The sequence below is a fragment of the Xenia sp. Carnegie-2017 genome, unplaced genomic scaffold (genome assembly GCF_021976095.1).
Source record: "Xenia sp. Carnegie-2017 unplaced genomic scaffold, XeniaSp_v1 HiC_scaffold_21, whole genome shotgun sequence".
NCBI lineage: Eukaryota > Metazoa > Cnidaria > Anthozoa > Malacalcyonacea > Xeniidae > Xenia > Xenia sp. Carnegie-2017.
The window spans coordinates 9075241-9099241 of record NW_025813484.1 but is presented as its reverse complement, the minus strand read 5'-3'; the positions used below and the strand labels follow the sequence as shown (position 1 = coordinate 9099241).

At 35.4% G+C, this 24001-nt stretch overlaps 6 protein-coding genes across 6 annotated transcripts; 5 read left to right on the top strand and 1 right to left on the bottom strand.

The window, feature by feature from the left end:
- The first annotated feature begins 47 nt into the window (after window positions 1-47).
- LOC124444660 (aspartate aminotransferase, cytoplasmic-like) lies at window positions 48-2678 on the top strand. Its single transcript, XM_046995288.1, has 9 exons — window positions 48-219; window positions 544-725; window positions 801-909; window positions 1064-1176; window positions 1240-1344; window positions 1628-1778; window positions 1852-2017; window positions 2093-2235; window positions 2392-2678. The coding sequence occupies exons 1-9, from the start codon at window positions 105-107 to the stop codon at window positions 2532-2534; spliced, it is 1227 nt and encodes a 408-aa protein (XP_046851244.1). The 5' UTR covers window positions 48-104; the 3' UTR covers window positions 2535-2678.
- Window positions 2679-2760: 82 nt separating this feature from the next.
- On the top strand, window positions 2761-9152 carry LOC124443883 (transcription elongation regulator 1-like). The gene is made up of 17 exons (XM_046994425.1): window positions 2761-2933; window positions 3070-3235; window positions 3305-3570; window positions 3659-3774; window positions 3849-4052; window positions 4136-4393; window positions 4458-4521; window positions 4591-4822; window positions 5034-5242; window positions 5918-6080; window positions 6981-7151; window positions 7328-7510; window positions 7662-7841; window positions 7967-8050; window positions 8130-8230; window positions 8322-8382; window positions 8517-9152. The coding sequence occupies exons 1-17, from the start codon at window positions 2872-2874 to the stop codon at window positions 8691-8693; spliced, it is 2697 nt and encodes an 898-aa protein (XP_046850381.1). The 5' UTR covers window positions 2761-2871; the 3' UTR covers window positions 8694-9152.
- Window positions 9033-11650, bottom strand: LOC124443547 (stabilizer of axonemal microtubules 1-like). Its single transcript, XM_046994000.1, has 3 exons — window positions 11625-11650; window positions 11351-11433; window positions 9033-10447 (listed from the first exon to the last, which is right to left on the bottom strand). The coding sequence occupies exons 1-3, from the start codon at window positions 11648-11650 to the stop codon at window positions 9345-9347; spliced, it is 1212 nt and encodes a 403-aa protein (XP_046849956.1). The 3' UTR covers window positions 9033-9344.
- A 1296-nt stretch (window positions 11651-12946) lies between these two features.
- LOC124443546 (DNA polymerase nu-like) lies at window positions 12947-16880 on the top strand. Its single transcript, XM_046993999.1, has 15 exons — window positions 12947-13066; window positions 13781-13876; window positions 13975-14035; window positions 14353-14387; window positions 14598-14690; window positions 14788-14844; window positions 14936-14989; window positions 15076-15095; window positions 15597-15706; window positions 15787-15898; window positions 15974-16056; window positions 16126-16237; window positions 16294-16526; window positions 16617-16698; window positions 16778-16880. The coding sequence occupies exons 1-15, from the start codon at window positions 12947-12949 to the stop codon at window positions 16878-16880; spliced, it is 1371 nt and encodes a 456-aa protein (XP_046849955.1).
- A 556-nt stretch (window positions 16881-17436) lies between these two features.
- LOC124443884 (sideroflexin-1-like) lies at window positions 17437-19896 on the top strand. Its single transcript, XM_046994426.1, is given in 13 exon segments — window positions 17437-17634; window positions 17935-18127; window positions 18197-18240; window positions 18243-18366; window positions 18451-18549; window positions 18625-18700; window positions 18774-18859; window positions 18925-18985; window positions 19059-19125; window positions 19200-19249; window positions 19338-19387; window positions 19458-19505; window positions 19676-19896. Coding segments are annotated over 12 exon segments (975 nt in total). The 5' UTR covers window positions 17437-17634; window positions 17935-17954; the 3' UTR covers window positions 19773-19896.
- Window positions 19897-20178: 282 nt separating this feature from the next.
- On the top strand, window positions 20179-23997 carry LOC124443895 (2,3-bisphosphoglycerate-independent phosphoglycerate mutase-like). Its single transcript, XM_046994439.1, has 12 exons — window positions 20179-20513; window positions 20864-21033; window positions 21108-21224; window positions 21300-21432; window positions 21561-21739; window positions 21821-21914; window positions 22004-22113; window positions 22231-22357; window positions 22713-22861; window positions 23168-23285; window positions 23395-23529; window positions 23610-23997. The coding sequence occupies exons 1-12, from the start codon at window positions 20444-20446 to the stop codon at window positions 23762-23764; spliced, it is 1557 nt and encodes a 518-aa protein (XP_046850395.1). The 5' UTR covers window positions 20179-20443; the 3' UTR covers window positions 23765-23997.
- Window positions 23998-24001: the final 4 nt, after the last annotated feature.

Sequence of the window (24001 nt, the reverse complement as noted above, 5' to 3'; positions counted from 1 at the left end):
TGACGTCATTATTTAATCTCGTGCACATTCCTCTATGACTGGGCCCGGCCGGTGCCTTTACTGTAGTGTTTAGGAGAATTTCTAAGGTTTATACAAGTCACGTCATGTCAAAGTCTTTCTTTCAAAACATTGACCCAATTCCCATTTCGGAGGTCTTTCGTCTTTTGGATCAATTCAATGAAGATACGCATCCGAAGAAAGTTAATCTTGGCATTGGAGGTGAGTTTTTGCTCCATTGAAAACGTTTGTGCAGACATGACCATGTCCATTTCACGAGTATAGTTGCTTTTAGATGGTCAATATTGCTGTTAGCAGTTTCAGTTATTGAATCGAGGTTTTCATGCAGCACATATGGTAAAACAGGAGTTTTTCTCAATGTCAAATCATAAGACAAAAGCATGTGTTCCAAGAGAATCTCAGAACTGCATATTTTTTTGGGACGTTTACAGACTGTTGATACAAAGTCCAAGAATAGTTGATGAAATTATCATTTATTCTTTCACATTCACATTAAAACATTCACATTATTCCCTGCTTATTTAGTATATCGTACTGATGAAGGAAAGCCGTGGATTTTACCTGTTGTAGCAAGTACTGAAGCAACTATTGCATCAGATAAGACACTTAATCACGAATACCTTAGTATGGATGGGATGAAGGAACTTTACACATTGGCATCAAAGTTAATTCTCGGAGCAGAAAGCCCTGCAATTGTCGAGAATAGAGTAAGATCTCAAGGATTTTTGCTAGAATTTTCAAAATGCTCCATGATGATTTGCGATTTGTGAATGACATTATAGGTTTGTGCTGTTCAGGCTTTATCAGGAACAGGAAGCTTACGTGTAATAATGGAGCTCCTTTACAGATTTCTACCCACTAAAGTCATATATACATCAAAGCCAACATGGAGTATGTGTTCTTTTTTCAAAAGTGTGCAATTTGAATTATCTGTATTGATTATTTGATTTGACCTCATTAGCAAGTATAATTTAGCATGTTTTATAACTTAGCATGTAAAGGATTCCATTGAAACTATTATTTCATGCAAGCATATCTATTGCAGCCAATCACAAGACAGTAGCTCGGTATATTGGTTATACGGACCTGCGAGAATATCGTTACTATAATGAACAAACTCATGGTTTGGATTTAAATGGAATGTTGGAAGATTTGCAGGTATAGAATATATTCCACAGTTGCCTATTTTTAGATCATCTTTTAATGAATTTTTTTGCTTAGAATGCTCCAGAAGGATCAGTCATCATACTTCATGGCTGCGGACATAATCCAACTGGCGTGGATCCTTCACAAGAAGAATGGAAAAAAATTGCAAATGTTGTGAAGGTAACATTATGACCAGGTGTATAAAAGTCGAAAATCAACGCACCTTATTCACTGTCAAGTGGAATTTTTATAAACTCAATATTTTGCTGCAAAATGACTATGGTATACTGAATAGAAGCTGCAATCATTCATTTTGTATAAATGATTGTGTAATGAAACGACAGCAACGTCTGTTGTAAGACCTTCAATGTATCATCAAAATATATGTTTTTCTTTCCACAGTCAACGTTCTTTTTCATCTCACACATGCAGTTGTTAATCTGATTGATTTTGTCCAACGCAGGAGAAGCATCTTTTTCCATTAATGGACTTTGCTTATCTTGGTTTGGCATCCGGTGATATAGATCAGGATGCTTTTTCAATTCGTCATTTTGTTTCTGAAGGCATTGAACTCGCGTGTGCGCAATCTTTTGCAAAGAATTTTGGCTTGTACTGTAAGTGGATAACATCACGATGCGCATGCTAAATCATGACCTGAATTGGATTTTATTGTTTGTTGTATATCAGCTTCTAGAATTGGATGCGCTTTCTTTGTTGCTAACACTTCCGAGTTTATCAACGCTTTACGCAGTCAGGTAAAAATGATTATACGTGCCACCTGGTCAAATCCTCCAGTCGAGGGTGCGCGTATCGTCGCAAAAATCCTCGGCAACCCTGCGTCACTTGCCGAATGGTAAATAATATAAATTTTTTAGCTTATTGGAAGTATTTTTGCTTGCCGATTTCACACTTCATATTTTGTTGGTAGGAAAGAGTGTATCGCGATTATGTCGAGACGGATTACGTCATCGCGTAAGGATCTATATCAAATGTTGCGGCAGTTGGGAACTCCCGGGAACTGGGAACACATTATCAAGCATTGTGGCATGTTTACTTTTACTGGCCTAAACCGTAAGTATGAATGAAAGATCTAAGTAACGATACATACATGTAGAACTGTAGTTGATTAACGAGTTTTCTATTTTCTCCGTGACAAAGCAGATATCCACTCATGAAGCCGCATTTGAAAATCTTTATTAAGTCCATTTTGTATATTTTCTTTCGTAGGGAGACAAGTGAGCTATTTGCTAGAAAAGTATCATATTTACATGTTGAGCAGTGGTCGTATCAACATGTGTACTGTTACCACAGCTAACTTGGATTATGTTGCCAAGGCAATTGATGATACGGTCCGAAATGTTACTGAATAGCGATGTTGACGTCTTTAATGGCGACAAGACCATTTATAAAATTGGGATTATTAGAGAAACTATATGTCTTATATTATTATCCGAGATATAATAAGTAAATATGACGCTATGGGAAAATGAAAATATATATTATCGAAAGCTGTTTCATTGTTCACACATTGACCAATCTCAACCTCTTCCGACTTCTTTTTACGGATAGCAAGGATCTGATCACCTTAGAGCCCGAGAAAGACTATACCACTCTCTTGTTCTTTCCACCTTCAGTCCTCTAGTGACGTCACCTAGTGCGTCATTTTAGTGAATGGAAATTAGGAAAGCTGTAATGTGATTATGCAAAATGGCCGACAGTATGGCATTCTCTTCTTTAGGTGTTGGAAATGTAGAAAATCAACAACACAGGTGAATGTTTTTGTTAGTGTTTTCGTTTTTCAACGTACATTGTTTTAGTTGTAATTTTTTTACAAATTTTTTAAAATTCGTAGTCCTTTTTCTGTTCCACACACCAAAGTCAAAATATAATATGTTTGCTTGGCAGGCCACATTTTCAAAGCAATCACGTTCTTCAACCATCTCATCAAGATCCTCCCGGTATGTTTCCACCTGCTGTTAACATGATATTCACCACCAGACCACCAGGAATGCCAGTGAACAGACCAAATTTTCCTGAACAAATGCCACCAATGGCTATGCAAGGATTGCAGGTTTGAAAGACAAATTGTAAAGTGTGTGTACTTTGGCTAGTATCTTCCATTTTTCATTTTTTTGTGTAGAGGCCACCAATAAATGTTCCTGGTATGCCTGGCGTTCCTAGATTGCCACATAACATGCAAGAACCAATGATTGATGCAAACGGCGATCTCTGGCTGGAACATAAAACACCAGAGGGTAAAGTTTATTACTATAACGCAAGAACAAGAGAGTCAGCTTGGGAGAAACCCAAGAATTTAGTCAGTAATGCCTCGAATCAAGGCCAAGTTGAAGGACCAATAATAAATGGTCAACAACAACTGGTACCAAATTTAAATCCACTTTTACCGTAAGTCATATTACTTCATTTCTTTATCTGGGAAATTAAGTAAATATGAAAGATGATTGTTTATATTTGTCCATAATTGATTTTACAGAGGACCACAACCATTTTTGCCCAACATGCCCCACTTTCCATCGCGCATGCTATTTACACCCAATATGTCTCAACCACCAGGATTTGGCAACCCACACCAGATACCAATGAATCAAGGTTGTATAAACTTACTGTTGTTATTTTCAACTGGGTTTATTTGTATTTTATTTATTAGTTTCATGTGTTTTTAGGTCTTATTCCACCAGGTCCAATGCTTCAACAGCCCAGAGTTGATACACCAGAATGGAGTGAACACAAAATGACAGATGGACGGACGTACTATTATAATTCAAAAACTCAGGTTTCTGTCTGGGAAAAGCCAGATGCCTTAAAAACTCCTGAGGAAAAAGCGTCACATGGTCTAAATGATGGTACAAGTCAAGAAACTATCACTGGTAGCCAACATTATTACAGAAAGTTTTTCAAATGTTTTTTTTTCAGAAAATATTTTGAAAGTATTTGTATCTGTTTAATTTAGCTGAATCAGGGAATAGCGAAAACAAGACAACAGAAGAAGATAATATCTTGGTGGAGGATGTAAAACAGGATGACAATAAACCAGTAGCAAGTGTTCTAATACCAGACACACAATGGTCTGTTGTGTGGACTGGGGATGACAAAGTTTTTTATTTTAATCCTACGACAAAGTCATCAGTTTGGGTTAAACCAGATGAGCTACTTGATAACCATCATGTTGATGAAATATTAGCTACTGGACCAAATACTCAACCTAACGGTATGCTTATTGTTGTTCATTTGTCTTTCCAGCACATTTTTGAGTGTTATAATGTGTCTTTTAGAGGTCAGCGACAACAAAGAAATATCAGAGGAGTCATCAAATGAGCCCACTGCCAAGAAACAGCGGTAGATTTGAGTTTGATTTTTTTAATGTAAACAAATGTATTGATTTTATTGTCTTGTTACGTTTGAAAGTCTTGAAGATGTTGAAAGCAATGACGTCGAAATGGCAACTATCGCGCAAATTAAAGATAATGAAAATGAAACTCAGCAAGTTCAACAACTTGAGCAACAAGTTGAATTACAGAAAATCAATGCGGAAACGGGCAAAGCTATCGAGCGTGAAAGAGATGCTGCTATAAAACGAAAGACGTTAGCCTTGGAAGAACGCATCAATGATTTCAAAGAAATGCTTCGTGAACGAGCGGTTAGAATTGAAATTTCATTGATTTTGTCCGTTTATCATTCGGTCTTTTTATGTGAACTTAATATGAATATTGTTCCAGTTTACTTTGATGGCTGATTCTGAACGGAGAATGAAATCAATATAATTTTTTTTCCACTTTATGGTTTTTTTTACCTAAAAAAGCGGACGATGAAAACTCTCAAAATGATATTTTTTCATTGTCCTTTTTCAGGTTTCCGCCTTTTCAACGTGGGACAAAGAACTGCCGAAGTTTGTTTTTGATTCTCGTTACCTTTTGTTGAACCAACGAGAAAGAAAGAGTGCATTTGATCATTACGTACGCATGAGAGCCGAAGAAGAAAGGATCGAGAAAAGAAACAAACTAAAAGAAAAGAAAGATGCTTTCAAAGCACTACTAGAAGAAGCAAAGGTGTCCTCACGGTAGGCAGTAATTCTAACTTTACTGAAATCATCGTCCGTTCTTAGAAAGAGTCTTGAAATCCTTTTGAGGTTAGAAATTCACAAACAAACGCCCCCCCCCCTTCCCACCTCCAATATTACTCCATCGCGTTAGGCCATTTACCTTCACTGATATTAGGAATTCACCCCCCCTTCCCACCTCCAACATTACTCCATCGCGTTAGGCATTTACCTTCACTGAAATTAGGAATTCACCCCCCCCACTTCCCACCTCCAACATTACTCCATCGCGTTAGGCATTTACCTTCACTGAAATTAGAATTCACCCCCTTCCCACCTCCAACATTACTCCATCGCGTTAGGCATTTACCTTCACTGAAATTAGGAATTCACCCCACTAATGTAGATTTCTCGCCCATTATATTTTATGCCCACTTCCTGAGCTATGACTGAAACTTTACATAAACTAGTTATGCTATTATGATTATTATTTACATTTATTTAAACACGGTAGTATCTCAACTTGGATCCTAAAACACAACTACATATAAAAAATAAAAATGTTGATTTTCTGAAAGCCGTGTGAACATTTTCCTGATAGCATGCTAACTCCACAAGAAGCTGTCTTTCTGTTTTGCCGTAGCTTTGCTGTGACGACCCGTGTCGTGATTTAATTAAATTTCTAATATTCACCAGGACAACTTTTAGCGAGTTTTCTATGAAATACGGTAAGGATGTCAGGTTCAAAGACATTCCCAAAATGAAGGAACGCGAGACCTTGTTTGCAGATCATGTTGCTGAACTCAGGAAACTGGAACGCGAAGCCTCGCAAAAGAAAAAAGATATCGTCGATGAAACGGTAATGTTGTCTCTCTGTTGTGGGGGATCCCCTCCCAGCGTTCATATATAATGAAGCAATTGAACGACCTGTGGGAAATTCCCGGAAACTAAAGACACCGTTTTACATAACCGTTTTATCGATTGCTTCATTAGGGAGGGGGGGCAGGGGAGTTCAAAGACATTCGTTTTCAATTGTCCATTTTTCAACCGTGGGTTTTGAAAGCGTATGTTTTTTCTGACTATTTTCCATTGCTCATACAAAGTGCTAAATTATGGTTGACGTTGAAAATTTGACATGTTGCTTATGTGCCTACCGGTGCATTGTAGTTTGTTTGAGTTTTAACGCGATTTCTCATTGTTTGGATGTAGTTAGGTTTCATTTATAGATGTTAACTGTATTTACTCATGATAGTTACAACAGCCAAAGTTACTGGCCCGAGGTTGGAATTTCAATGTTTTCACCTACTCTGTATTGTTAAAAAACGACCAAAAAGGTAAACGCTCTTCATTGTTCTTATAACCACACGCGCAAACACACATGCACACACTTCAACACACAAAACACGCACTTGAACACACAAAACACGCATTTGAACACACAAAACACGCGGACAAACGCTTTCCACCTTGGTACTAAAGTCCCTGTATAGTTAAAGTAAACTACACGGTAACCTTAAATGGCGGTTTTTCGATGTTACGGTAGGTTTTTATGTCGAATCCATTTTTATTATTGTTTATTATTGAAAGAGCTCGCTACGTGTTGTAATGTTTGTTCCTACTTTAAGATTTAATGTATTTTTAAGAGGAGTTGAAAGAGTCTAGAACTAGGGAGGCTGTATGACACAATAGAATATTTCAATTTTTCTTTTCGTTGTGATATTGAGGTTATTTTTTTGTTTGTTTATTGTCAAATCTCTAGGCGAAACAAGATTATTTACAACTGCTATCCGAGCAACAAGGTCTTATTAATAAAGAAGCTCATTGGCACACAGTCAAGGGGAAAATATGCGACGATCCTAGATATGAAGCTATTGGCAGCAGTCACCGTCGGAAGGAATTGTTCAGAGAATATGCAGAAAAACTGGAGCAAGTATGATATTGTTTCGCAAATTTTAGAAACTTCTTCTTGACCGTAATTCCTTGTTTGGGCGAGTTTTAACGGAGACTTCTTGGTCATAATTTGCCATCTTTGTTTAGCCATGACTTAGGCTGATTGATTTGTTACAAAATAATAACTAACCAATAATTTTGCTTCCTAATCTTCAGACCGAGGTAAAACACGTAGACGACGAGAAAGAAAAGTTGAATCGGGTGGAAGCAAGTCTCCGCGAGAGGGAACGTCAGGTGCATGCGCAACAAGCTGAAATGATGAACGAACGTGAAAAAGAGAAGGAAAAACATGTCAAAGAAAAGGAAACACAGCACTTTTTGGCTTTAATGTCGGATATGGTGAGAGTTGTGATGGAAGTGTTTGTGCATGATATTGCCAGAGTTTTTGTTGTACTTGATGTGATGAAAAATATGTGTGTGCATGGTATTGCCAGAGTTTTTGTTGTACTTGATGTGATAAAAAATATGTGTGATATTCGTGTCTGTTAAGGTTCGTAATGCGGATGCGAGCTGGAAAGAGACGAAGCGTTCGCTTAGAAAAGATCATCGCTGGCAAATGTTGGAAAGTTTGAGTAAAGAAGACAAGGAAAGTCTCTTTAATGATCACATCAATCAATTGAATCAAAGAAAACGTGATCAATTCAGAAAACTTCTTGATGAACAAAACGAGGTTTGTATAGTTTTTCAAAATATGGCCAACAACAATTAACTGAATAAAATAGAATCTTAAAGGTCACACGCTGTATTATTTACCTTGGTGGGCATGCTGTGAGTATTTTTCTTTCTTATATCTAGATTGGTTTGAAAACAAGCTGGAGAAGTGCCAGGAAATTGATAAAAGACGATCCAAGATTTTCAAAATTCTCTTCAAGTGATCGAGTATGTAGTTATGGATATAGATTTTATATTATATCGAGTATATTTTTAAGATTTCAAGAAATTTTACTTTATTTCGCAGAAACGCGAAGCAGAATTCGTTGAATACATTCGAAATAGACTCAATCAGGCAAAAAATGAATTTTGGGATCTTTTGAAAGAAACGCATATAATTGATCACAGGTTGGTAGAGAAAACATTTTAACAAATACTGTTGCAGATTTCTCCATCGATTCACTTACATTTCTTATATTTTACTTTCATCTTGTTTTAGATCAAACAAGTTATTAGCTGAATCAGACCGTCATCTCAAAGATATCATTGAAACTTTGAAGGTCATTCATCGAAATATTTACATCAACTCCTTTCTTGCTACGTGTTTTAGTAACTAGTTGAAGATTGTTGTTCGTTGAATTGCAACTGTATTTTTCAATGTGGAGTTCACATCTTGTTTTTGTGTTTTAAACAGCAAGACAGTCGTTATTTGATTCTCGATGACGCCGAGGATGAGCGAGATCGTATTTTGTATCAATATATAGGTGAGTTATCACGGCGTGGTCCTCCACCTCCCCCTACGGCTTCAACTCCATCTAACAGAAGTAAACGACCGTGGTTCGTACAAGAAACCTTGTCCTCAAAACAATAGAGGAATCATTGGTCAAATGAGTTTATTTCATTTCTTCTTAAAGTAGTTCAAAAGACATCTGTAAATATGGCACATGCACAAAATATCTGCTAAGGTTCATCTTGTATGAAGAACTGAATGTCCGAGTCATTCGTTTTGAAGACACCAGAGCATAATCTTTTGCAATGAATACATTGCTTTAAGGTAGACAAACGAGAATATTTTAACCGTAAATGGAAAACGTTATCTCGAAATATTTTATGATGAAACGAAGTAGATAATTTGAGATAAGTTATTGCTTTAACTTCCAGACTTCTGCATATTATCTGCGTGCAACGTTTGCAGCGAAAACCAACTTCGTTTTAAGTTTGTGCTTTCCATACCTTTTGATCATAAATTATTACAAAGTTATGAATTATTATCAAACAGAAAGTGGTGTAGAATCTTTTAAATATTATATTCCTTTTAAATCGCCTTGCATTCTTTGTTTTGAAGTTGTTGCTTCATGCTATTCATTGGTCAAAAGCATCTTCAATGCATAATACCATTTACTTGCATACGTATCTTAACGTATATTTACACAGTCTTAGAGTTAGGTGTTAAAGTTAAACTGTTATGTATATTCAGGTGTTTCGTTCATTATGTTACCACAAGTTTCTATACAAATATATTTCAAGCTTGTACTGTTTCACTCTTATTGCCTATTTCTGGCCTATAAAACGTATGTCCATGAACCGTACCGACGTAGGAAAATCCAGGCATTGGCTCTTTTGCTGGGCAAGGGGGCGGTCGGTGGCCTTTAAAAGTGTCTTTATAGCATGTATTAAATTCCATATCACCTCGAATAGTTGTTGCTGCTGATGGTTTAACTGCCTCAGCTGGAACGGTGTAATCTCCTGTATAATGACTTTGATAGTTGGTACGACCACCAAATTTCGTCGATGGTGGTTTGTAGTCGTCTGGTTTTCGTGCTCTATCTGGTAAACCAACATTCCATAGCTTAAACGAATCGTTATGTTCGGTGCTGTCATTCAAAGGCTGTTTAGATGAAAAGGCGTAGATGTCTGGTTTAGCTAACTTCGCTCTACATAGCGGATGTTTGACGTAATCACGTTGAAAGGAAGTTGTACCACCAAACTTCGTTGTTGGTCGTTGGTATGTTTCTTTCTCTTTCGCCTCGCGTTTCGTTACTGGCCATTTTTTAAATGTATTCTGATAGCTCGTATCGCTTTCAAATGGTACACCTGTTGTCATAACTGCAGCAGAAGGCTTAAAACATTCTGCTGGTTTACCATCTTTCCATTTAAAATCTCTACTACAAGTAGTCATGTCATCGAGTGGCGGCCTATTGCTGGGGTACTCGTATACTGGTTTCATGGGGCTTCTTGGTTGAATGTCTTTTTTAGTATAGTCAATCTTAGTTGTTGTTTTGCCTTCCATTGGTGCAGATGACAGACGTAAAACAGGACCAGGTGGATTTATTGTCTGCGTTCTGGCTCCATAATGCCCCGGAAAATCCAATTGATGAGTTGATTTCGTATTCATCTTGGCGTCTGTTGTTTTTAAAGAATTGTCGGGTTTCATACTATCAACTTTTTTCACTTGCCATGGAAGATAAGTGTGATTGTGTGTGGTACCATCCTCAAATGGTACTTTGTTGGCCACATACGTCTCTAATGGTTTTGCTGTGTTCGCAGGATTGGATCTGTGTGGAACATAGTCGTAGTTATAACTTGATGTTTTCTCCACTTCGCCCTGTGGTTTTCGTAATCTCCCTTCTCATGTTTAAAGCGAGGTTTTACGTCATGTGGAATATAAGTAATGTTATTGGTCGTCTTTCCCTCCAATGGCTCAGATGAGAACTTAGGTGCGCCAACTTGGATTATGGGCATTGTACGAGGGACGGTAATATTTCTGTATGTGTCTTTGTATTCAGAAAGAAGGCATCTTGCTCCTGAATTTACTTTTATATTTGGATGATGAACACATTTGTGTCTGCTGAAATGAAAATATTAAAATATATTTCAATTGAAAATAGCTTATTTCAACAATTAGACATCATTGCAACGTTACGTTGCCTAGACAACGTAAACAACTTATTTATGATTGTTTATATAGTATGAAAATATTCTTCTACAAAAATATCAAGACGCATAAAAAGAGATGTTGTCATGATCGTAAGGAAACAATCGTGGTTATTGATAAAAACTTTCCGAAAGCCAAACAACTTTTCTTGGCGAGCAATGACGACTGACCAACAAATGAGGATAAATTTTGCTGGCGAATTTGTTGTAAGAACTTACCCACAAGTACAAATTTGGCAAATACAACGGGTAGCCATTTTATTAGACGGGAAAACAAATCCAAAATTATACAGTCCTAGCCTGTTTTTACGTTGTAGTGTTTTTTAGTTTCTCTCTGTTTTGATGCTGTAATTTAGTCCAATTGTATATTTGTAATTTGTTTCTATCGAATGTTTTTGCTACATCATGTTGCTATGCGACGCCTTTAACGACTGCGCTTTAATGCGCGTCTCTGATTCGTTGAAGCAAAACATAACATAAATTTGTTAGGCCCCCCCTGAAATGACGCATGTCTTTTTGGCAAATTAATGCTTTCAAATAGGTTTATTTTTTGTCGGTTTTTTTACTCATTTTGTGCTTTAAAATTGCATTTACCGTACTTAACTAATTTGCTCATGACAGCAAGAAATTTTCGAGGAAACATAATCTGTAAGAAAACAGGACGATTGATCGACAAACTAATGCAAGACGGAACTGAATGACAAAAAGGAGATGAAACATACTTGAATATCATATACAACTGATACATCTTTTTTTGTATACAATTCATGTCTTTTTATAAAATTCAAGAGGAAAATTTTGTTTTGAAGATACGCAATTTTCCCATGTTTATTTTATTTTTATTTTTAATAATATACTCCAAGCTTACCTGCCCGTGATATTCAATGAGCTCATTTCTTTAACTACTCTATTTACTTTGCGAAAACCATTTCATTGACAAAGGCAAAGATGTATTTTATTAATTTAGTTAAATTGCGCACAAATACGTCATACACCATTGTTATGTCACTCATTCCGTAGTTCTCCGACTGTTTTAGATCGGAGATCCCCGGTGCTAAAAATAAAAACAAATTTTGTAGCGGGAAAAATAAAACAACAACAAAAAATCCATTGTTTTTTATTTATATTTCTTGTTTTTCTTCTGTGACAACATATATTTGAAAATAGCTCGTACAAAGAGCTAACGTTCATGTTGAAATCACTTCTTTTTCAAGCTTTGCGATAGCAATGAAGATATTGTGATGTTTTTCACAGCTTTCTTTAGCGTAGGTTAGTTCTTATGAAATCTTACACGAAGAAGAAGTGTACCAGATTTTTTGTATAAATGGAAACCAGTAAGCGTTGTATAAGTTTTGAAGAAGCCCAGGAAGTCATTCGGAATATAAGAAAAAGACATTCCTCGACAAAAAGACATCTCACATCACCTCAATGTAATCTCAAGTAAAACAAGGTAAGTCTTCAGTTTAGTTTGGATCTGAAGAACCATCATAAAGTCATGGTTTATGTATTTTATTTTAGGGATAAAGCGCTTAAAAGATGACTGTCAGGAGTCTCGTCCACGACAAATATCCAATAAATCAGCGAACTTTCAATTCGATGGCAGAAATGAATCAAATGATAGATTCAACATTCCTTTCTCAAACATTGTTTCACAAACTCTGTCCTTGGAGAGAAAAGAAAATCACAAAACATCTTCAATAGCAAGAAGACTCCATGCTATAAAGAAGCATGGCTTAATGTATATAACTGCTACTATGAACCCAAAGAAAACTAAATTGTTTTAACTTTGAAACTTGTCTTGTTCAACAGGAAAGAAGAAAGAAGAACAGTATTGAAGTCAGCGTGCCATTCTGGTATTGAGAAAACTTATAATCGATTTAGTTTTTTACTACATGAACAACTATAATATATTTGTGTGTGTTTTTTTTCATATTACTAGGAAAATGCTCAGAAAACGAACAACAAGCATTCAAAATATTGGCGCCAGAGGAAAAGAAGAGCTTTCAATCCTCCAAAAAAGATTCAAATTGTCAACAAAAAGAAAGGATAGTTTCACGAGCTTTATCTCAAGCCACGATCACCTCATACTTACCTAAAATGAAAACAAAAAATTATGTCAACGATAATACTCAAAGCAAAAAGAGAGACGGTTTATTCTCGTCTTCTTCGTCAATTCAAGAAGTAAAAAGTATGAGCTTAATGGAAAGAGAAACGACAAAGAAAACCATCTTTTCCGCCAAAACTGTTGCATGCACTATCGTTTATAGCGATGGTTCCACTCTTCTTAATCCAAAATCAAATTGTACTGAGGTAATTAATATCGTAAGGAAAACACACGATCTATAAAACAGCTCTCCATTAACTGTCTTGACTTTACCTAGGTGAAGAAATTATGCATCAGCTGCACTAAAGATGACAGCGAAAACTCAACAGACGTTTCTTCTCATTTTACATTCTCATTTTCATCTCTTAACGAAAACACCCATCTATTTGAATACAATCATTGGTTAAGGTACTGTCCTAATTAAATCCTCTTCATCATAGTCAAAACTAAATCATTTGCTTTGATCATAGGGAGTTCATCTTTGCTCTGATGCTTACTGATTGCAACAAAGTCATTTTCGACGCTCAAAAATTCATGAAAACTATATTGAAAGCTTTTAGTGTTGGCAACGTTGAAGGTGAATGTTATAAATGGAAATATGGAGACTAGGAAGGGTGGTATTAATTGGAAATACTACTTTAGTTTGTTATCAGTTGTGTTGCTATGATCCAAAGATTGCTTCGTGGCTACTCCATCCAGACAATCATTTAGAAAACTATGAATATATTTTACACAAGAGTTTTGGGGAAAGTAACTCTTCAGGGATTAAAGTAAGTTCGATTTGAGTAAGATTTAAAATAATGCTTTCTAACTATAGAATCTAATAAAAAATATGAAGATTTAATCTAAGTATCGACAACGCTGTCCTCTCTGACCTCTCATTGCATGCTTCCACTTGTTTCTTTTATCATTCATTGTAGAATTCACGACATGACAATGACAATGGTGAGGATAGATTGAGGATGGTTATGTTATCATTGCTCACACTAATGACTCCTATGTTCACCACTCTTCAGGTTAGATTTCTGACCTATGTAAGCTTCACTGTAATAGTCATACGTCTGTATGATGTTTTTGATCTCATAAAGATGAGCATATGGTTATTTTATCATAGGAAAACAATCTTTGGGAACTTTTCTCCAAAGTTGAAATGAAGATTGTCCCTATTCTTGTTGGTATAACTTCACACTAATCTTTATTTGCCGATGTAAATTTTTCCATCTCATATATTATAAATTTTTTAAAGTCGCTGCTCAGATTTCCTTCTATATATCATTCTACATCCCTTCAGAACACATTAGATCCATTTATTTTACTACTTTATATACCTATATGTTCCATAGTGATGGAGACAGTTGGGGTTCGTATCGACAAAGATCTTCTCCAGGGTTATTCCAAAATTCTTGAGGTAGTTATTCTCATTTCTTCGTCTCATAATGTCGATGACCCAGAGATTTTCAACTGTACTTCACTTTATCTTTCATTATTACAGAAAAGATGAGGAGACTTGAGGAAGATGGAAACAAGGTAAAGTAAAAGTTTCTCGTTAAGGAAACATAGCAGAGTGAGATGGTATTTTTTGTCGTTGTTTGTTAAAGTCTGTGGGCAGTCAAGTTCATTTGAGCAGTACACATCAACTACGTCAAGTAAGTATTGTATTTGTGTTTGGTTAGCACAAACGTACTTACTTGAATAATACTTTTTCATCTTTTTAAATTTGATATTTGTCTGCTTCAGATTCTTTTCGGTGAGCTTCAACTGGACAAAAATATCGAAAAGAAAGTTGCTAGAACACAAATAAATAACTACAAATCAACTTCTGAAAACGTTGTAAGTCTAGCCTACGTTTCCACTTTTAGATTTAAAAAATCCACAAGTCTTTCGTTGTCTTCTCTGTTGTCATACATACACTTTTATTTTCCAACAGCTTAGGAAGCTACAAGATTTTCATCCTCTACCAAAAATTGTGCTGGAATACAGATCAGTATGTATAACAGATGATATGACATGTGTGTGGTGTTTGCTCCTCAATACACAACTAAATAAAGTTTACTTAACATCTTGTTTAACTAAAGGTAACGAAAGTGAAATCTGCGTACGTTGATGGCATTTTAAACTTTGTTCATAATGTGAGTAAGTTGATGATAAATTTAAGAGCACGTTATGAATGTAACGTATGTGTCTTTCAGTGAAACATCGTTTTAATCATTCACAGGGAACGTTGCACACCAGTTGGTAAGTTAATCTTTTATGTCCTCATCGATACCACTCTTGCCGAGAATAACACGCTGAAGACCTTCCTGATGCAGAAATAGCTTTGCAAGTGCACTTGATAGAAAATGAAAAATTTGAGAGCGAGGATTTATTGCAAACAGTTACCTCACTATACTGAAGTGATTGATTACCAAGGACATGGTGGAGAGATAACGTCATTTTCTTAGAAAAATATCTCTGTGACGTATAACTGCATGGTGTCAATGAAAATATTTTTTTTCATTATAGGAATCAAACATGTGCTGCTACTGGTAGACTAACATCAACGTGTCCTGTAAATGTTTAAAATTTACTTAATTTTTTTCCCTTTTAATATATATAAATTGTTAAATTTGAAGATGTCTTTTTTATACAAGCTATCCCAAAAAACTCGTTGGATGTATGCAACGTGGAGGAACCGTTTATGAAAGGTTACATTTAGTTTTCTTTTTATACATTTATGATTCTTTTTCTCTCATAATTGATATTTTATGACAATAAATCATTGTTCTCGGGTAAAGAGTTCGAAACGACATTGATTGTGCCAAGAAAAGCTTTCAAAAGTCGCGAAGGATGGTCGTTTATCTCTTCTGGTGTGTTTAAATAACAAATCTCTGACTATGATATTCGACTTTGTTGTTTCACTTATCCAAATTCTTAATTTTGTTTAAAGATTTTCAAAGTATTGAGTTGCGTTTGTTGACTCATTTCTCAAAAGATCCTTCCCTCCTTCGTATATTCAACGAATGTTCAAGTGATGTTTTTGTACATTTGGCCGCTACGTGGTTCGTACCTCATCAACAATCCCGGTGTCACGGTAAACACGTCATTGATCTCATTATGAACTTGATCATTTCCAGGTTATCAGTAAATCCAGATTCAGTGAAGAGCGTAGACAGGGAGCGAGCAAAACGCGTCGTTTATTCTGTAGTGTACGGAGTTGGTATGTTCATATTGAAAGATCTCAAGCTTTCTTCCATCATCAATAATTTCAAACTATTTTCATTTCAAGGCAAAGAGCGATTGGCTGATACTCTGAATGTTAGTGCAGAAGAAGCAAAGTCATTTACGACTAGTTTTCTTGGTACAATACGACCTATCCATATACTTTGCCAATTGAAGCTGTGAAACAATTCTCCTAAATATTCTTCGTCTTTCAGACACGTTCACTGGTCTTAAGATGTTCATTCAAAACTGCATTCAAACATGCAAAAGACAAGGTAGACTTTAAAAGAAATTTCGTACTTTCTCACACTTTTTCATTTGATCCACTTGGCGGAGACTCACATCTTTTTCACCCAGGCTACGTCACGACAATCTTTGGACGTCGAAGATTTCTACCATTTATAAATTCTAATAATGCACAGTTACGCCTTCAGTCAGAAAGACAAGCAGTCAACTTTGTAATTCAAGGTATCTGTCATTATCGTGAATCCCACCCCACCAATGTGTATAGTATTATGTATACTTATACCAGCAGTTTATTAAGTGTAATAATTTTAGGTTCCGCAGCGGATATTTGTAAAATGGGAATGATAAGTATAGCAAATGCCTTAGAAAGAAAAGATCTGAAAATTAAAGCTAGGCACGTGTCAGAACAAAAATCACTCAGTTAACAATGTATCTGTTTTATGATTTGACCTGCTGCTGCTGTACCTTTGCAGATTGCTCGTTCAAATTCACGATGAGCTTGTCATCGAAGTTCTTGATGAATGTCTTCATGATGTAAAGGGTATGTTGTTTTATTGCTTGGTTAAGATTGTTTGATCGTGTACCTTGTCCGATCTCTGTGTCTTTTTGTTGTAATCTTCACTTTAGAGTTGGTGAGAGCATGCCTTGAAAACACGAATGATCTTTGTAGTGGAAGGATGAAACTTAAGGTTAATTTTACAATGGCTTCACAATCGTTAGATTGAATTGACCATGACGTGTTTTTAATTACCAACTGTTTCTCAAGGGTGAAAAAAACTGACCAGTGTTCCAGTCAGGTGTTATAAAATAGCCCGAGTAACTGTCAATGATTCGTTTTGTTGCAGGTTGACATGAAGGTGTCATTGAATTGTGGAAAATCCTGGGCTGACATGCAACCACTGTGAATCATTCGATTTAATGTGGCATTATTGTGATTTAGAAACATTACCCTCGAAATATTTAAGATCAGTTTAAAAAATAATCGAAACGTTAAATGCAGAGTAGAATTTGAATGACCTTTCCCTACCTACCTACATTTTAAATGAAGTAGTTCTCCTCTCCTCCTACCCCCTTCTACCCCAGCACGGCAAAATTTAGCTTGGTCATGTGATAACTCATTTACTACAAAGCGACAAAGGTTTATTCTGCTGCTGACTACAGTAACTACACGTCATTGTGCTCAGTCAATGCCCACTAGGACAATAGTACCGGGAGTACTCTCCTCATCTGCATGTCACTACTTTATTTACAAACTGCAAATCAAAACATTGTTTATACATCGCCAAGTTTAAAGTACTTTATCGACTCGAACTTCAGCGAGGTACGTAAGGTAGGTAATTGACTCTCGTGTATCATATATTGTATGGGATATTACTTAAATTTTCCAGTACATGAATCAGTTGAATATCTTTTCAATGGACCTTTAGAAATTTTGAATTGTGTTGTTGCAATGAAAATTTAAATCCTTTTTCACTATTAAACGGCATTCTTCAGACTTTGGTACAAATATTTAAAACTTTACGTGTTACATTAAATGTACCATTATCTACTTTAATTAAGCTCTTATAAGCTTTATTAGAATCAATCATAATCATGGCTGTGTTGATGACTCATCATTGTGATATTACAGTCTAGTTCAATTATATAAACATGGCAGAAATACCAAGACTTCCAAATGGAAGAATTAATCTTGATAAACCAAGATATGATCAAGAATCTTTTTGGGGTCGTGCCAAACATTTCTTTTCGGTGACCGATCCGAGAAATCTTCTTCATTCGGAAGCTGAGTTGGACCGCTGTAAGAATCTATTACTAGCATACAGGTAATTTTGTGCATGTAGAGATGTATTCTTGAATGTGATGTGATAGTAATCACATTGTTTTATTTCTAGGAATAATTTAGAACCTCCTGGAACTACGGATGAGGACATATTTCATGCAAAAAGATATATGAATCTGCATTTCATCCTGAGACAGGCGAGAAGCAGTTTCTTATTGGTCGGATGTCAGCACAGGTTCCCTGTAACATGACTATTGTTGGGTTTATGATGACATTTTATAAGTATGTCAATATATGGTAATTGTGATTGCACTCTCTTGTCAATTATTGCATCTCAATTGTGGGATTTTCTTTTGTGTATCCTAGAACTCAACCTCAAGTATTTTTTTGGCAATTCATCAACCAGTCTTTCAATGCAATTGTGAACTATACAAATAGAAGTGGTGACAGTCACATAACAGATAAGTTAGTTTTAATAATTTTCAGTTAGCAATAAATGTCCACTTAGTAATTTTGTTTCTCTGTATTTCATGTTTTTAGACAGTTAGGGCAGGCATTTGTAGCTGCAACAGTATGTGCGACTGGTGTAGCCTTGACGCTCAATTCACTTGCAAAAGTACATATGCATACTTTTATTTATAACTGCAATATCATGCATATGCTGTATCCTTCTTAACTTACTTTTATAGAAAGCACCACCTCTTGTGGGAAGATTTGTTCCATTTGTTGCTGTTGTGTCTGCTAACTGTGTGAATATACCTTTAATGAGACAAAGGTGATTTGGAGTTAGTATTGTATCATATTATTCTTTGTAATTATATTTCAGTTATGTGTTTGTAGGGAATTAAAAAATGGTATTCCTGTGTATGATGAGGATGGCGAAAAGCTTGGTATTTCAAAGGTGTCAAAGTCAAATGATATTTGTGGAAAAGTTCTTAAATGAAATCTTACCATTTTGTTATTTTACCTTTCAGTATGCAGCAAAGTTAGCTGTTCCTAGTGTTGTGTTGTCAAGAGTTATTATGACAACTCCAGGAATGAGTATGTCTTTAAATAACATGTACATTTTAACAAAAGCTTTCCGATTGCTTGAAGATGTGCTTCTTTCCTTTTAGTTTTTCCTCCATTTATCATGCATCGCTTAGAATATACTAAATTTATGAAAGTATGCTCAGCTCTCTCATTTATTTTTAAAGGCTTGTGGCTCAACTCAGTCTCTTACTTCTGTTTTTTTTTTAATTGCTTTATGATAGAGATTACCATGGACAGCATCTCCTATACAAATATTTCTTGTAGGTTGCTGGTAAGACTTCTATATGTATATTGTAGTGTTATAATACCTCAATGTACATGAAAATTTTATCTTTTTACAGCCTTGTGTTCGCCACACCAATGTGCTGTGCCATCTTCCCACAAAGATTGTGAGTTTGTAATCACCAGTAAAATCTAAAATTCTACCCCATTCTAAAAAGCGGAAAGCACAACTTAAAACAATATTTCATGTTTCATTCATGTCATAGTGCTTTAGTACTGCTTCATAATTGCATACCATTGCATATGATGGTAAATATATTAATGGCTTTTGTTTTAGTGCAATACCATTTCATAGTATTGAAAAAGAACTACAAGATGAATTGAAGAAGCAAGATAAAGAATATGATTATGTTTATTTTAATAAAGGACTTTGATAAACGCATCACAATTTTTATGAATATAGCAAACATAGACCATGGGGGCATTATTATATATTTAGGAGTCATGTACGTTACAAGGTATAAGATTGTATCAAAAAATAAATCTTTTTTAACATTATCGAATGAATGAAAATCTTTATTTTGACACCAATAAAAAATTGCAAAAAGAAATGGAAGAAAGGTTTGTCATAAAACTTGCAGATAATTCTTCACTGTGTTTTATTCTTTAAAAAATAACAAATTAACTTGCTTTTCCTTTGGTGATTCCATCTGCGATTTTGCGCGCTAATTTCAAGTAGAAAGAGATCTTCATGATGATTGGTCAATTTTAAACAATCGGAACTGAATTTGATTTGTTTTTAATACGAAAAGTTCATTGGTCAGATTTGTACCAAGCACGTATTTGTTGTAAATGTACGTGTCAAGTGTCATGTCTCTTTCCCTGTCGCTTTGCCATCATAATATGTATTTTTTTGATAAAGTTATTCAGTTTGGCCTATAAACAAAGAATTATGACGGCAAGATAAATTACAAAACTTTTAGTTGATCAACTTCCTTACTTAATAACCACTGTTTCAAAGATTCAACTTTAAGTCTGGGCTCAAAGTTCATTTGGGGAGGGCAAGATTTGGCTCAGGATTTCCGACCAAAATTTAACAGAAAAGATGGCTGTTGCGAAGAGGAAAGTTTGTCTAATTGTCATTGATGGATGGGGTGTGAGCGAAAACACAGAAGGTATTTATAGTGAAAACAAAGCACTTTTCTTTTCTCTCCATAGCACGAAGCAAATTGCAATTTGACAATATTGGTCTGACAACAAAAATTACGTAATCTGTCTGTTTTATTTTAGTGCAAATAAAGCAGAGAATCAGGGTTTTACGTCCTGAGCCATAGAATGTTTTATTATTTCTTGATGACTTTTGATGTTATGAAGTTCTCAACTGTCAATATTTTTGTAACGTTTTAAAATTTAGATGGTGGTATGTAAGTAATGTTGATGCATAATTGTTCATCACAGATAGAGCCTTGTTATTAAAGTTACACTCACAGTTGCTAAATTTATTTTTGGTTCTATTATTGCCAAGGTAATGCCATTTACCATGCAAACACACCAGTCATGGATGCATTTGAGAAGAACCCAGACCAGTACCTAACTCTGGATGCATCAGGCTTGGCGGTAGGACTACCAGATGGGCTTATGGGTAACAGTGAAGTTGGCCACTTAAATATTGGTGCAGGGAGAGCAATTTATCAGGTTTGTGACGTTATGAGAAACTCTTGTTCAACAGACCAACTATATAATCTTGTACTGCTTTATCCTTGATAAAGGACATTGTTAGGATAAACAAAGCTGTCTACGAAAAGACTCTTATACATAATAAGAACCTCATTGCTGCTTGTACCAGGGCAAGAATGGGAAATGGTCGTCTTCATTTTCTTGGTCTTGTGAGTAAAAGATTGTTGTGTGTTTACTTTTGGTTTTAAAACCTAATGATAGATGATCAAAATTATGTCTTTTAGGTAAGTGATGGTGGAGTTCATGCTCATATTGATCATCTGTTTGCATTGATGGAGTGTGCAAAAGAGCTAGGAGTCCCAGAAACATTCATTCAATTTTTTGCTGATGGCCGAGATACCAGGCCCACAAGTGGAGGTAAGCTTTTCCTGAAGATTTGTGTATTATATTGTCTACTGAAACATTTCATCACACACTTCTCAGATTTTAATTTTTAGTGTATCACAGATTTGTTATACACATGCGTATTATGTTGTTTTTTCAAGTTACCTATGTGCAGCAAGTTTTGGATAAAATAGCAGAACTTAAATATGGGTCGCTTGCATTAATTGTGGGTCGTTATTACGCCATGGATCGTGATAAAAGATATGAGAGAATCAAGATTGCTTATGAAGGAATAGTTGAAGGCATTGGTGAAGAGGCATCTGCAGACACTGTTATTGATGTATGTTGTTAAGAGTTTATCACTTTAGAAATGTGACCTTAGTTTTTGTTATGCTTGTGATATGTCTTACATAAATCTCAGGTTATAAAGAAGCGTTATGAAGCCAAAGGAAATGAACGTCAAACTGATGAATTTCTCAAACCTATAATAGTTGATCCCGATGGACGTGTAAGAGGTTAGTTTATAGTGTCATTTCTTATTTATCTCATACATCCTCTATCCTCGCTACTTTTAAAGCATCATTTGGTGGCAAAATTGTTTTAGATAATGATACTTTGATATTCATTGATTATCGGTCTGATCGGATGCGACAGATCTCTGAAGCCTTTGGAATAAAACCTCAATTTGAGACAACCAAGATACCTAAAGACATTGTAAGTCCAACCTAGACATTATTAAAGAAACAACTTTTTAATTTCATGATTGTTACACAGGTTTAGTTTTGCCCGTTGACTTGCTCATGATTGATTTCAGTGTGGTTCTTTCTCTAGAGTGTATATGTAATGACTCAGTATAAGAAGGAGTATCCATTTCCAATATTATTTCCTCCTGAAGTTCCTAAAAATGTTCTTGCTGAATGTTTGGCATTGAATGGCGTTCCTCAATATCATGTTGCAGGTATGGCATATGGTGCTGTTACAATATTTCAATACCAATTTTAATATTGTTATAAGCTTTGCTGACTCATTATTAATTCACCAGTACTTCTCCCAATTGTTCAGTAACATCCCAATCTACCCTAGCAACATCCTTATCTGAACTATTGATAACCTTTTCTATACTGGTAACATTCCTATCTTCATTATGTAGCAAGATCCCCATCTGGATTAGTAAAATCCCCTTTCTCACTAGTAGCATTCATCTACATTAGTAAGACCACCATTTGGCCGAGAGAAAAATGTTTTTAACCAGCAGGAATTTTACATTTCTTTAATAAAATAAAGTCATTAAATGTTTTATTTCTTATTTAAAGAAACAGAGAAATATGCGCATGTGACATTTTTCTTCAATGGTGGTCAAGAAGCACAGTTTGATGGTGAAGATAGAAAGTTGGTACCCTCACCAAAGGTTGCCACCTATGACTTACAACCTGAAATGAGCTGTGAGGGAGTTGGAGAAGAGGCAAGTTTTTTATGGATCTAGAAGTGAATATAGGCAGTAGCATAAAGGAAAAAATGTTATCTAAATCCAATAATGATGGAATTTATATTTCTGCCTTGTAGTAGCTTTGATCGAATCTATTTATAAACAAGATATTTCAATCCCTACTTGTGGATAGGTAAAGAGGAAAAAGAGCTTAGGAAGATAGCCCTGTTTGCATGATATCTTCCTTATCCCTCATTATCTTCCTTATTGTAGTATTATCCCTCATTATCCAAGGATAATCTCTCAAAGCATTGCAAGAATACTTAGTTTTATTTATCAAAGGTTTGTGCTGGTATTCGCTGTGGTAAATATCCATTCGTCATGTGTAACTTTGCTGCCCCAGATATGGTTGGACACACAGGAGCATATGAGCCTGCTATCATAGCTTGTTCTGCTACAGGTAAAAATTGTGGGATTGACAAGAGGGAAAGAGAAATGAAAGTGGTTTCATTTGATCTCATCATCACATGATCTCTCATCGTGCTTATTGTTTGCTTCATTGATTATAGATTTAGCTATTGGTAAGATTAAAGCAGCTTGTGAAGAAAATGGCTATATTCTATTTATTACTGCTGATCATGGTAATGCTGAGAAGATGTTCAGTGAACAAGGTGGCCCACACACAGCACATACAACTTATAGAGGTATGGGAGTGGGACTTTTCCTTTGCTTGTGGAATTCATATCATCCCCTTCTTTATAATATTGTATTGTTTTTCATTTAGTACCACTGATTATGTACAATACAAATTTAAAGTTAGCTTGCCCTAATGGTTATAATGCTGCTTTATGTGATGTTGCCACAACAATACTTGATGTTATGGGTATTGAACAACCACCGCAGATGACTGGTCGTTCTCTAATCTCAAAATATATCTGAGTTAATGAATATAATTATGTAGATATATCGATATAGAATTCCTGCTTTTAGAAAGCTGCAAACATTATTTTTCTTTTGACTTTTGATGAGTCATTGCATATATGGCACGTGACCTTGTATGGGCCAACGGAAGTGGCGTAATTAATCATAATAAATATTTTTATTATTGATCAAATGCGAAATGTACAAATATTTTTGAAAATTACATATTTAAAGTCTATTTCACTTAGAAACACG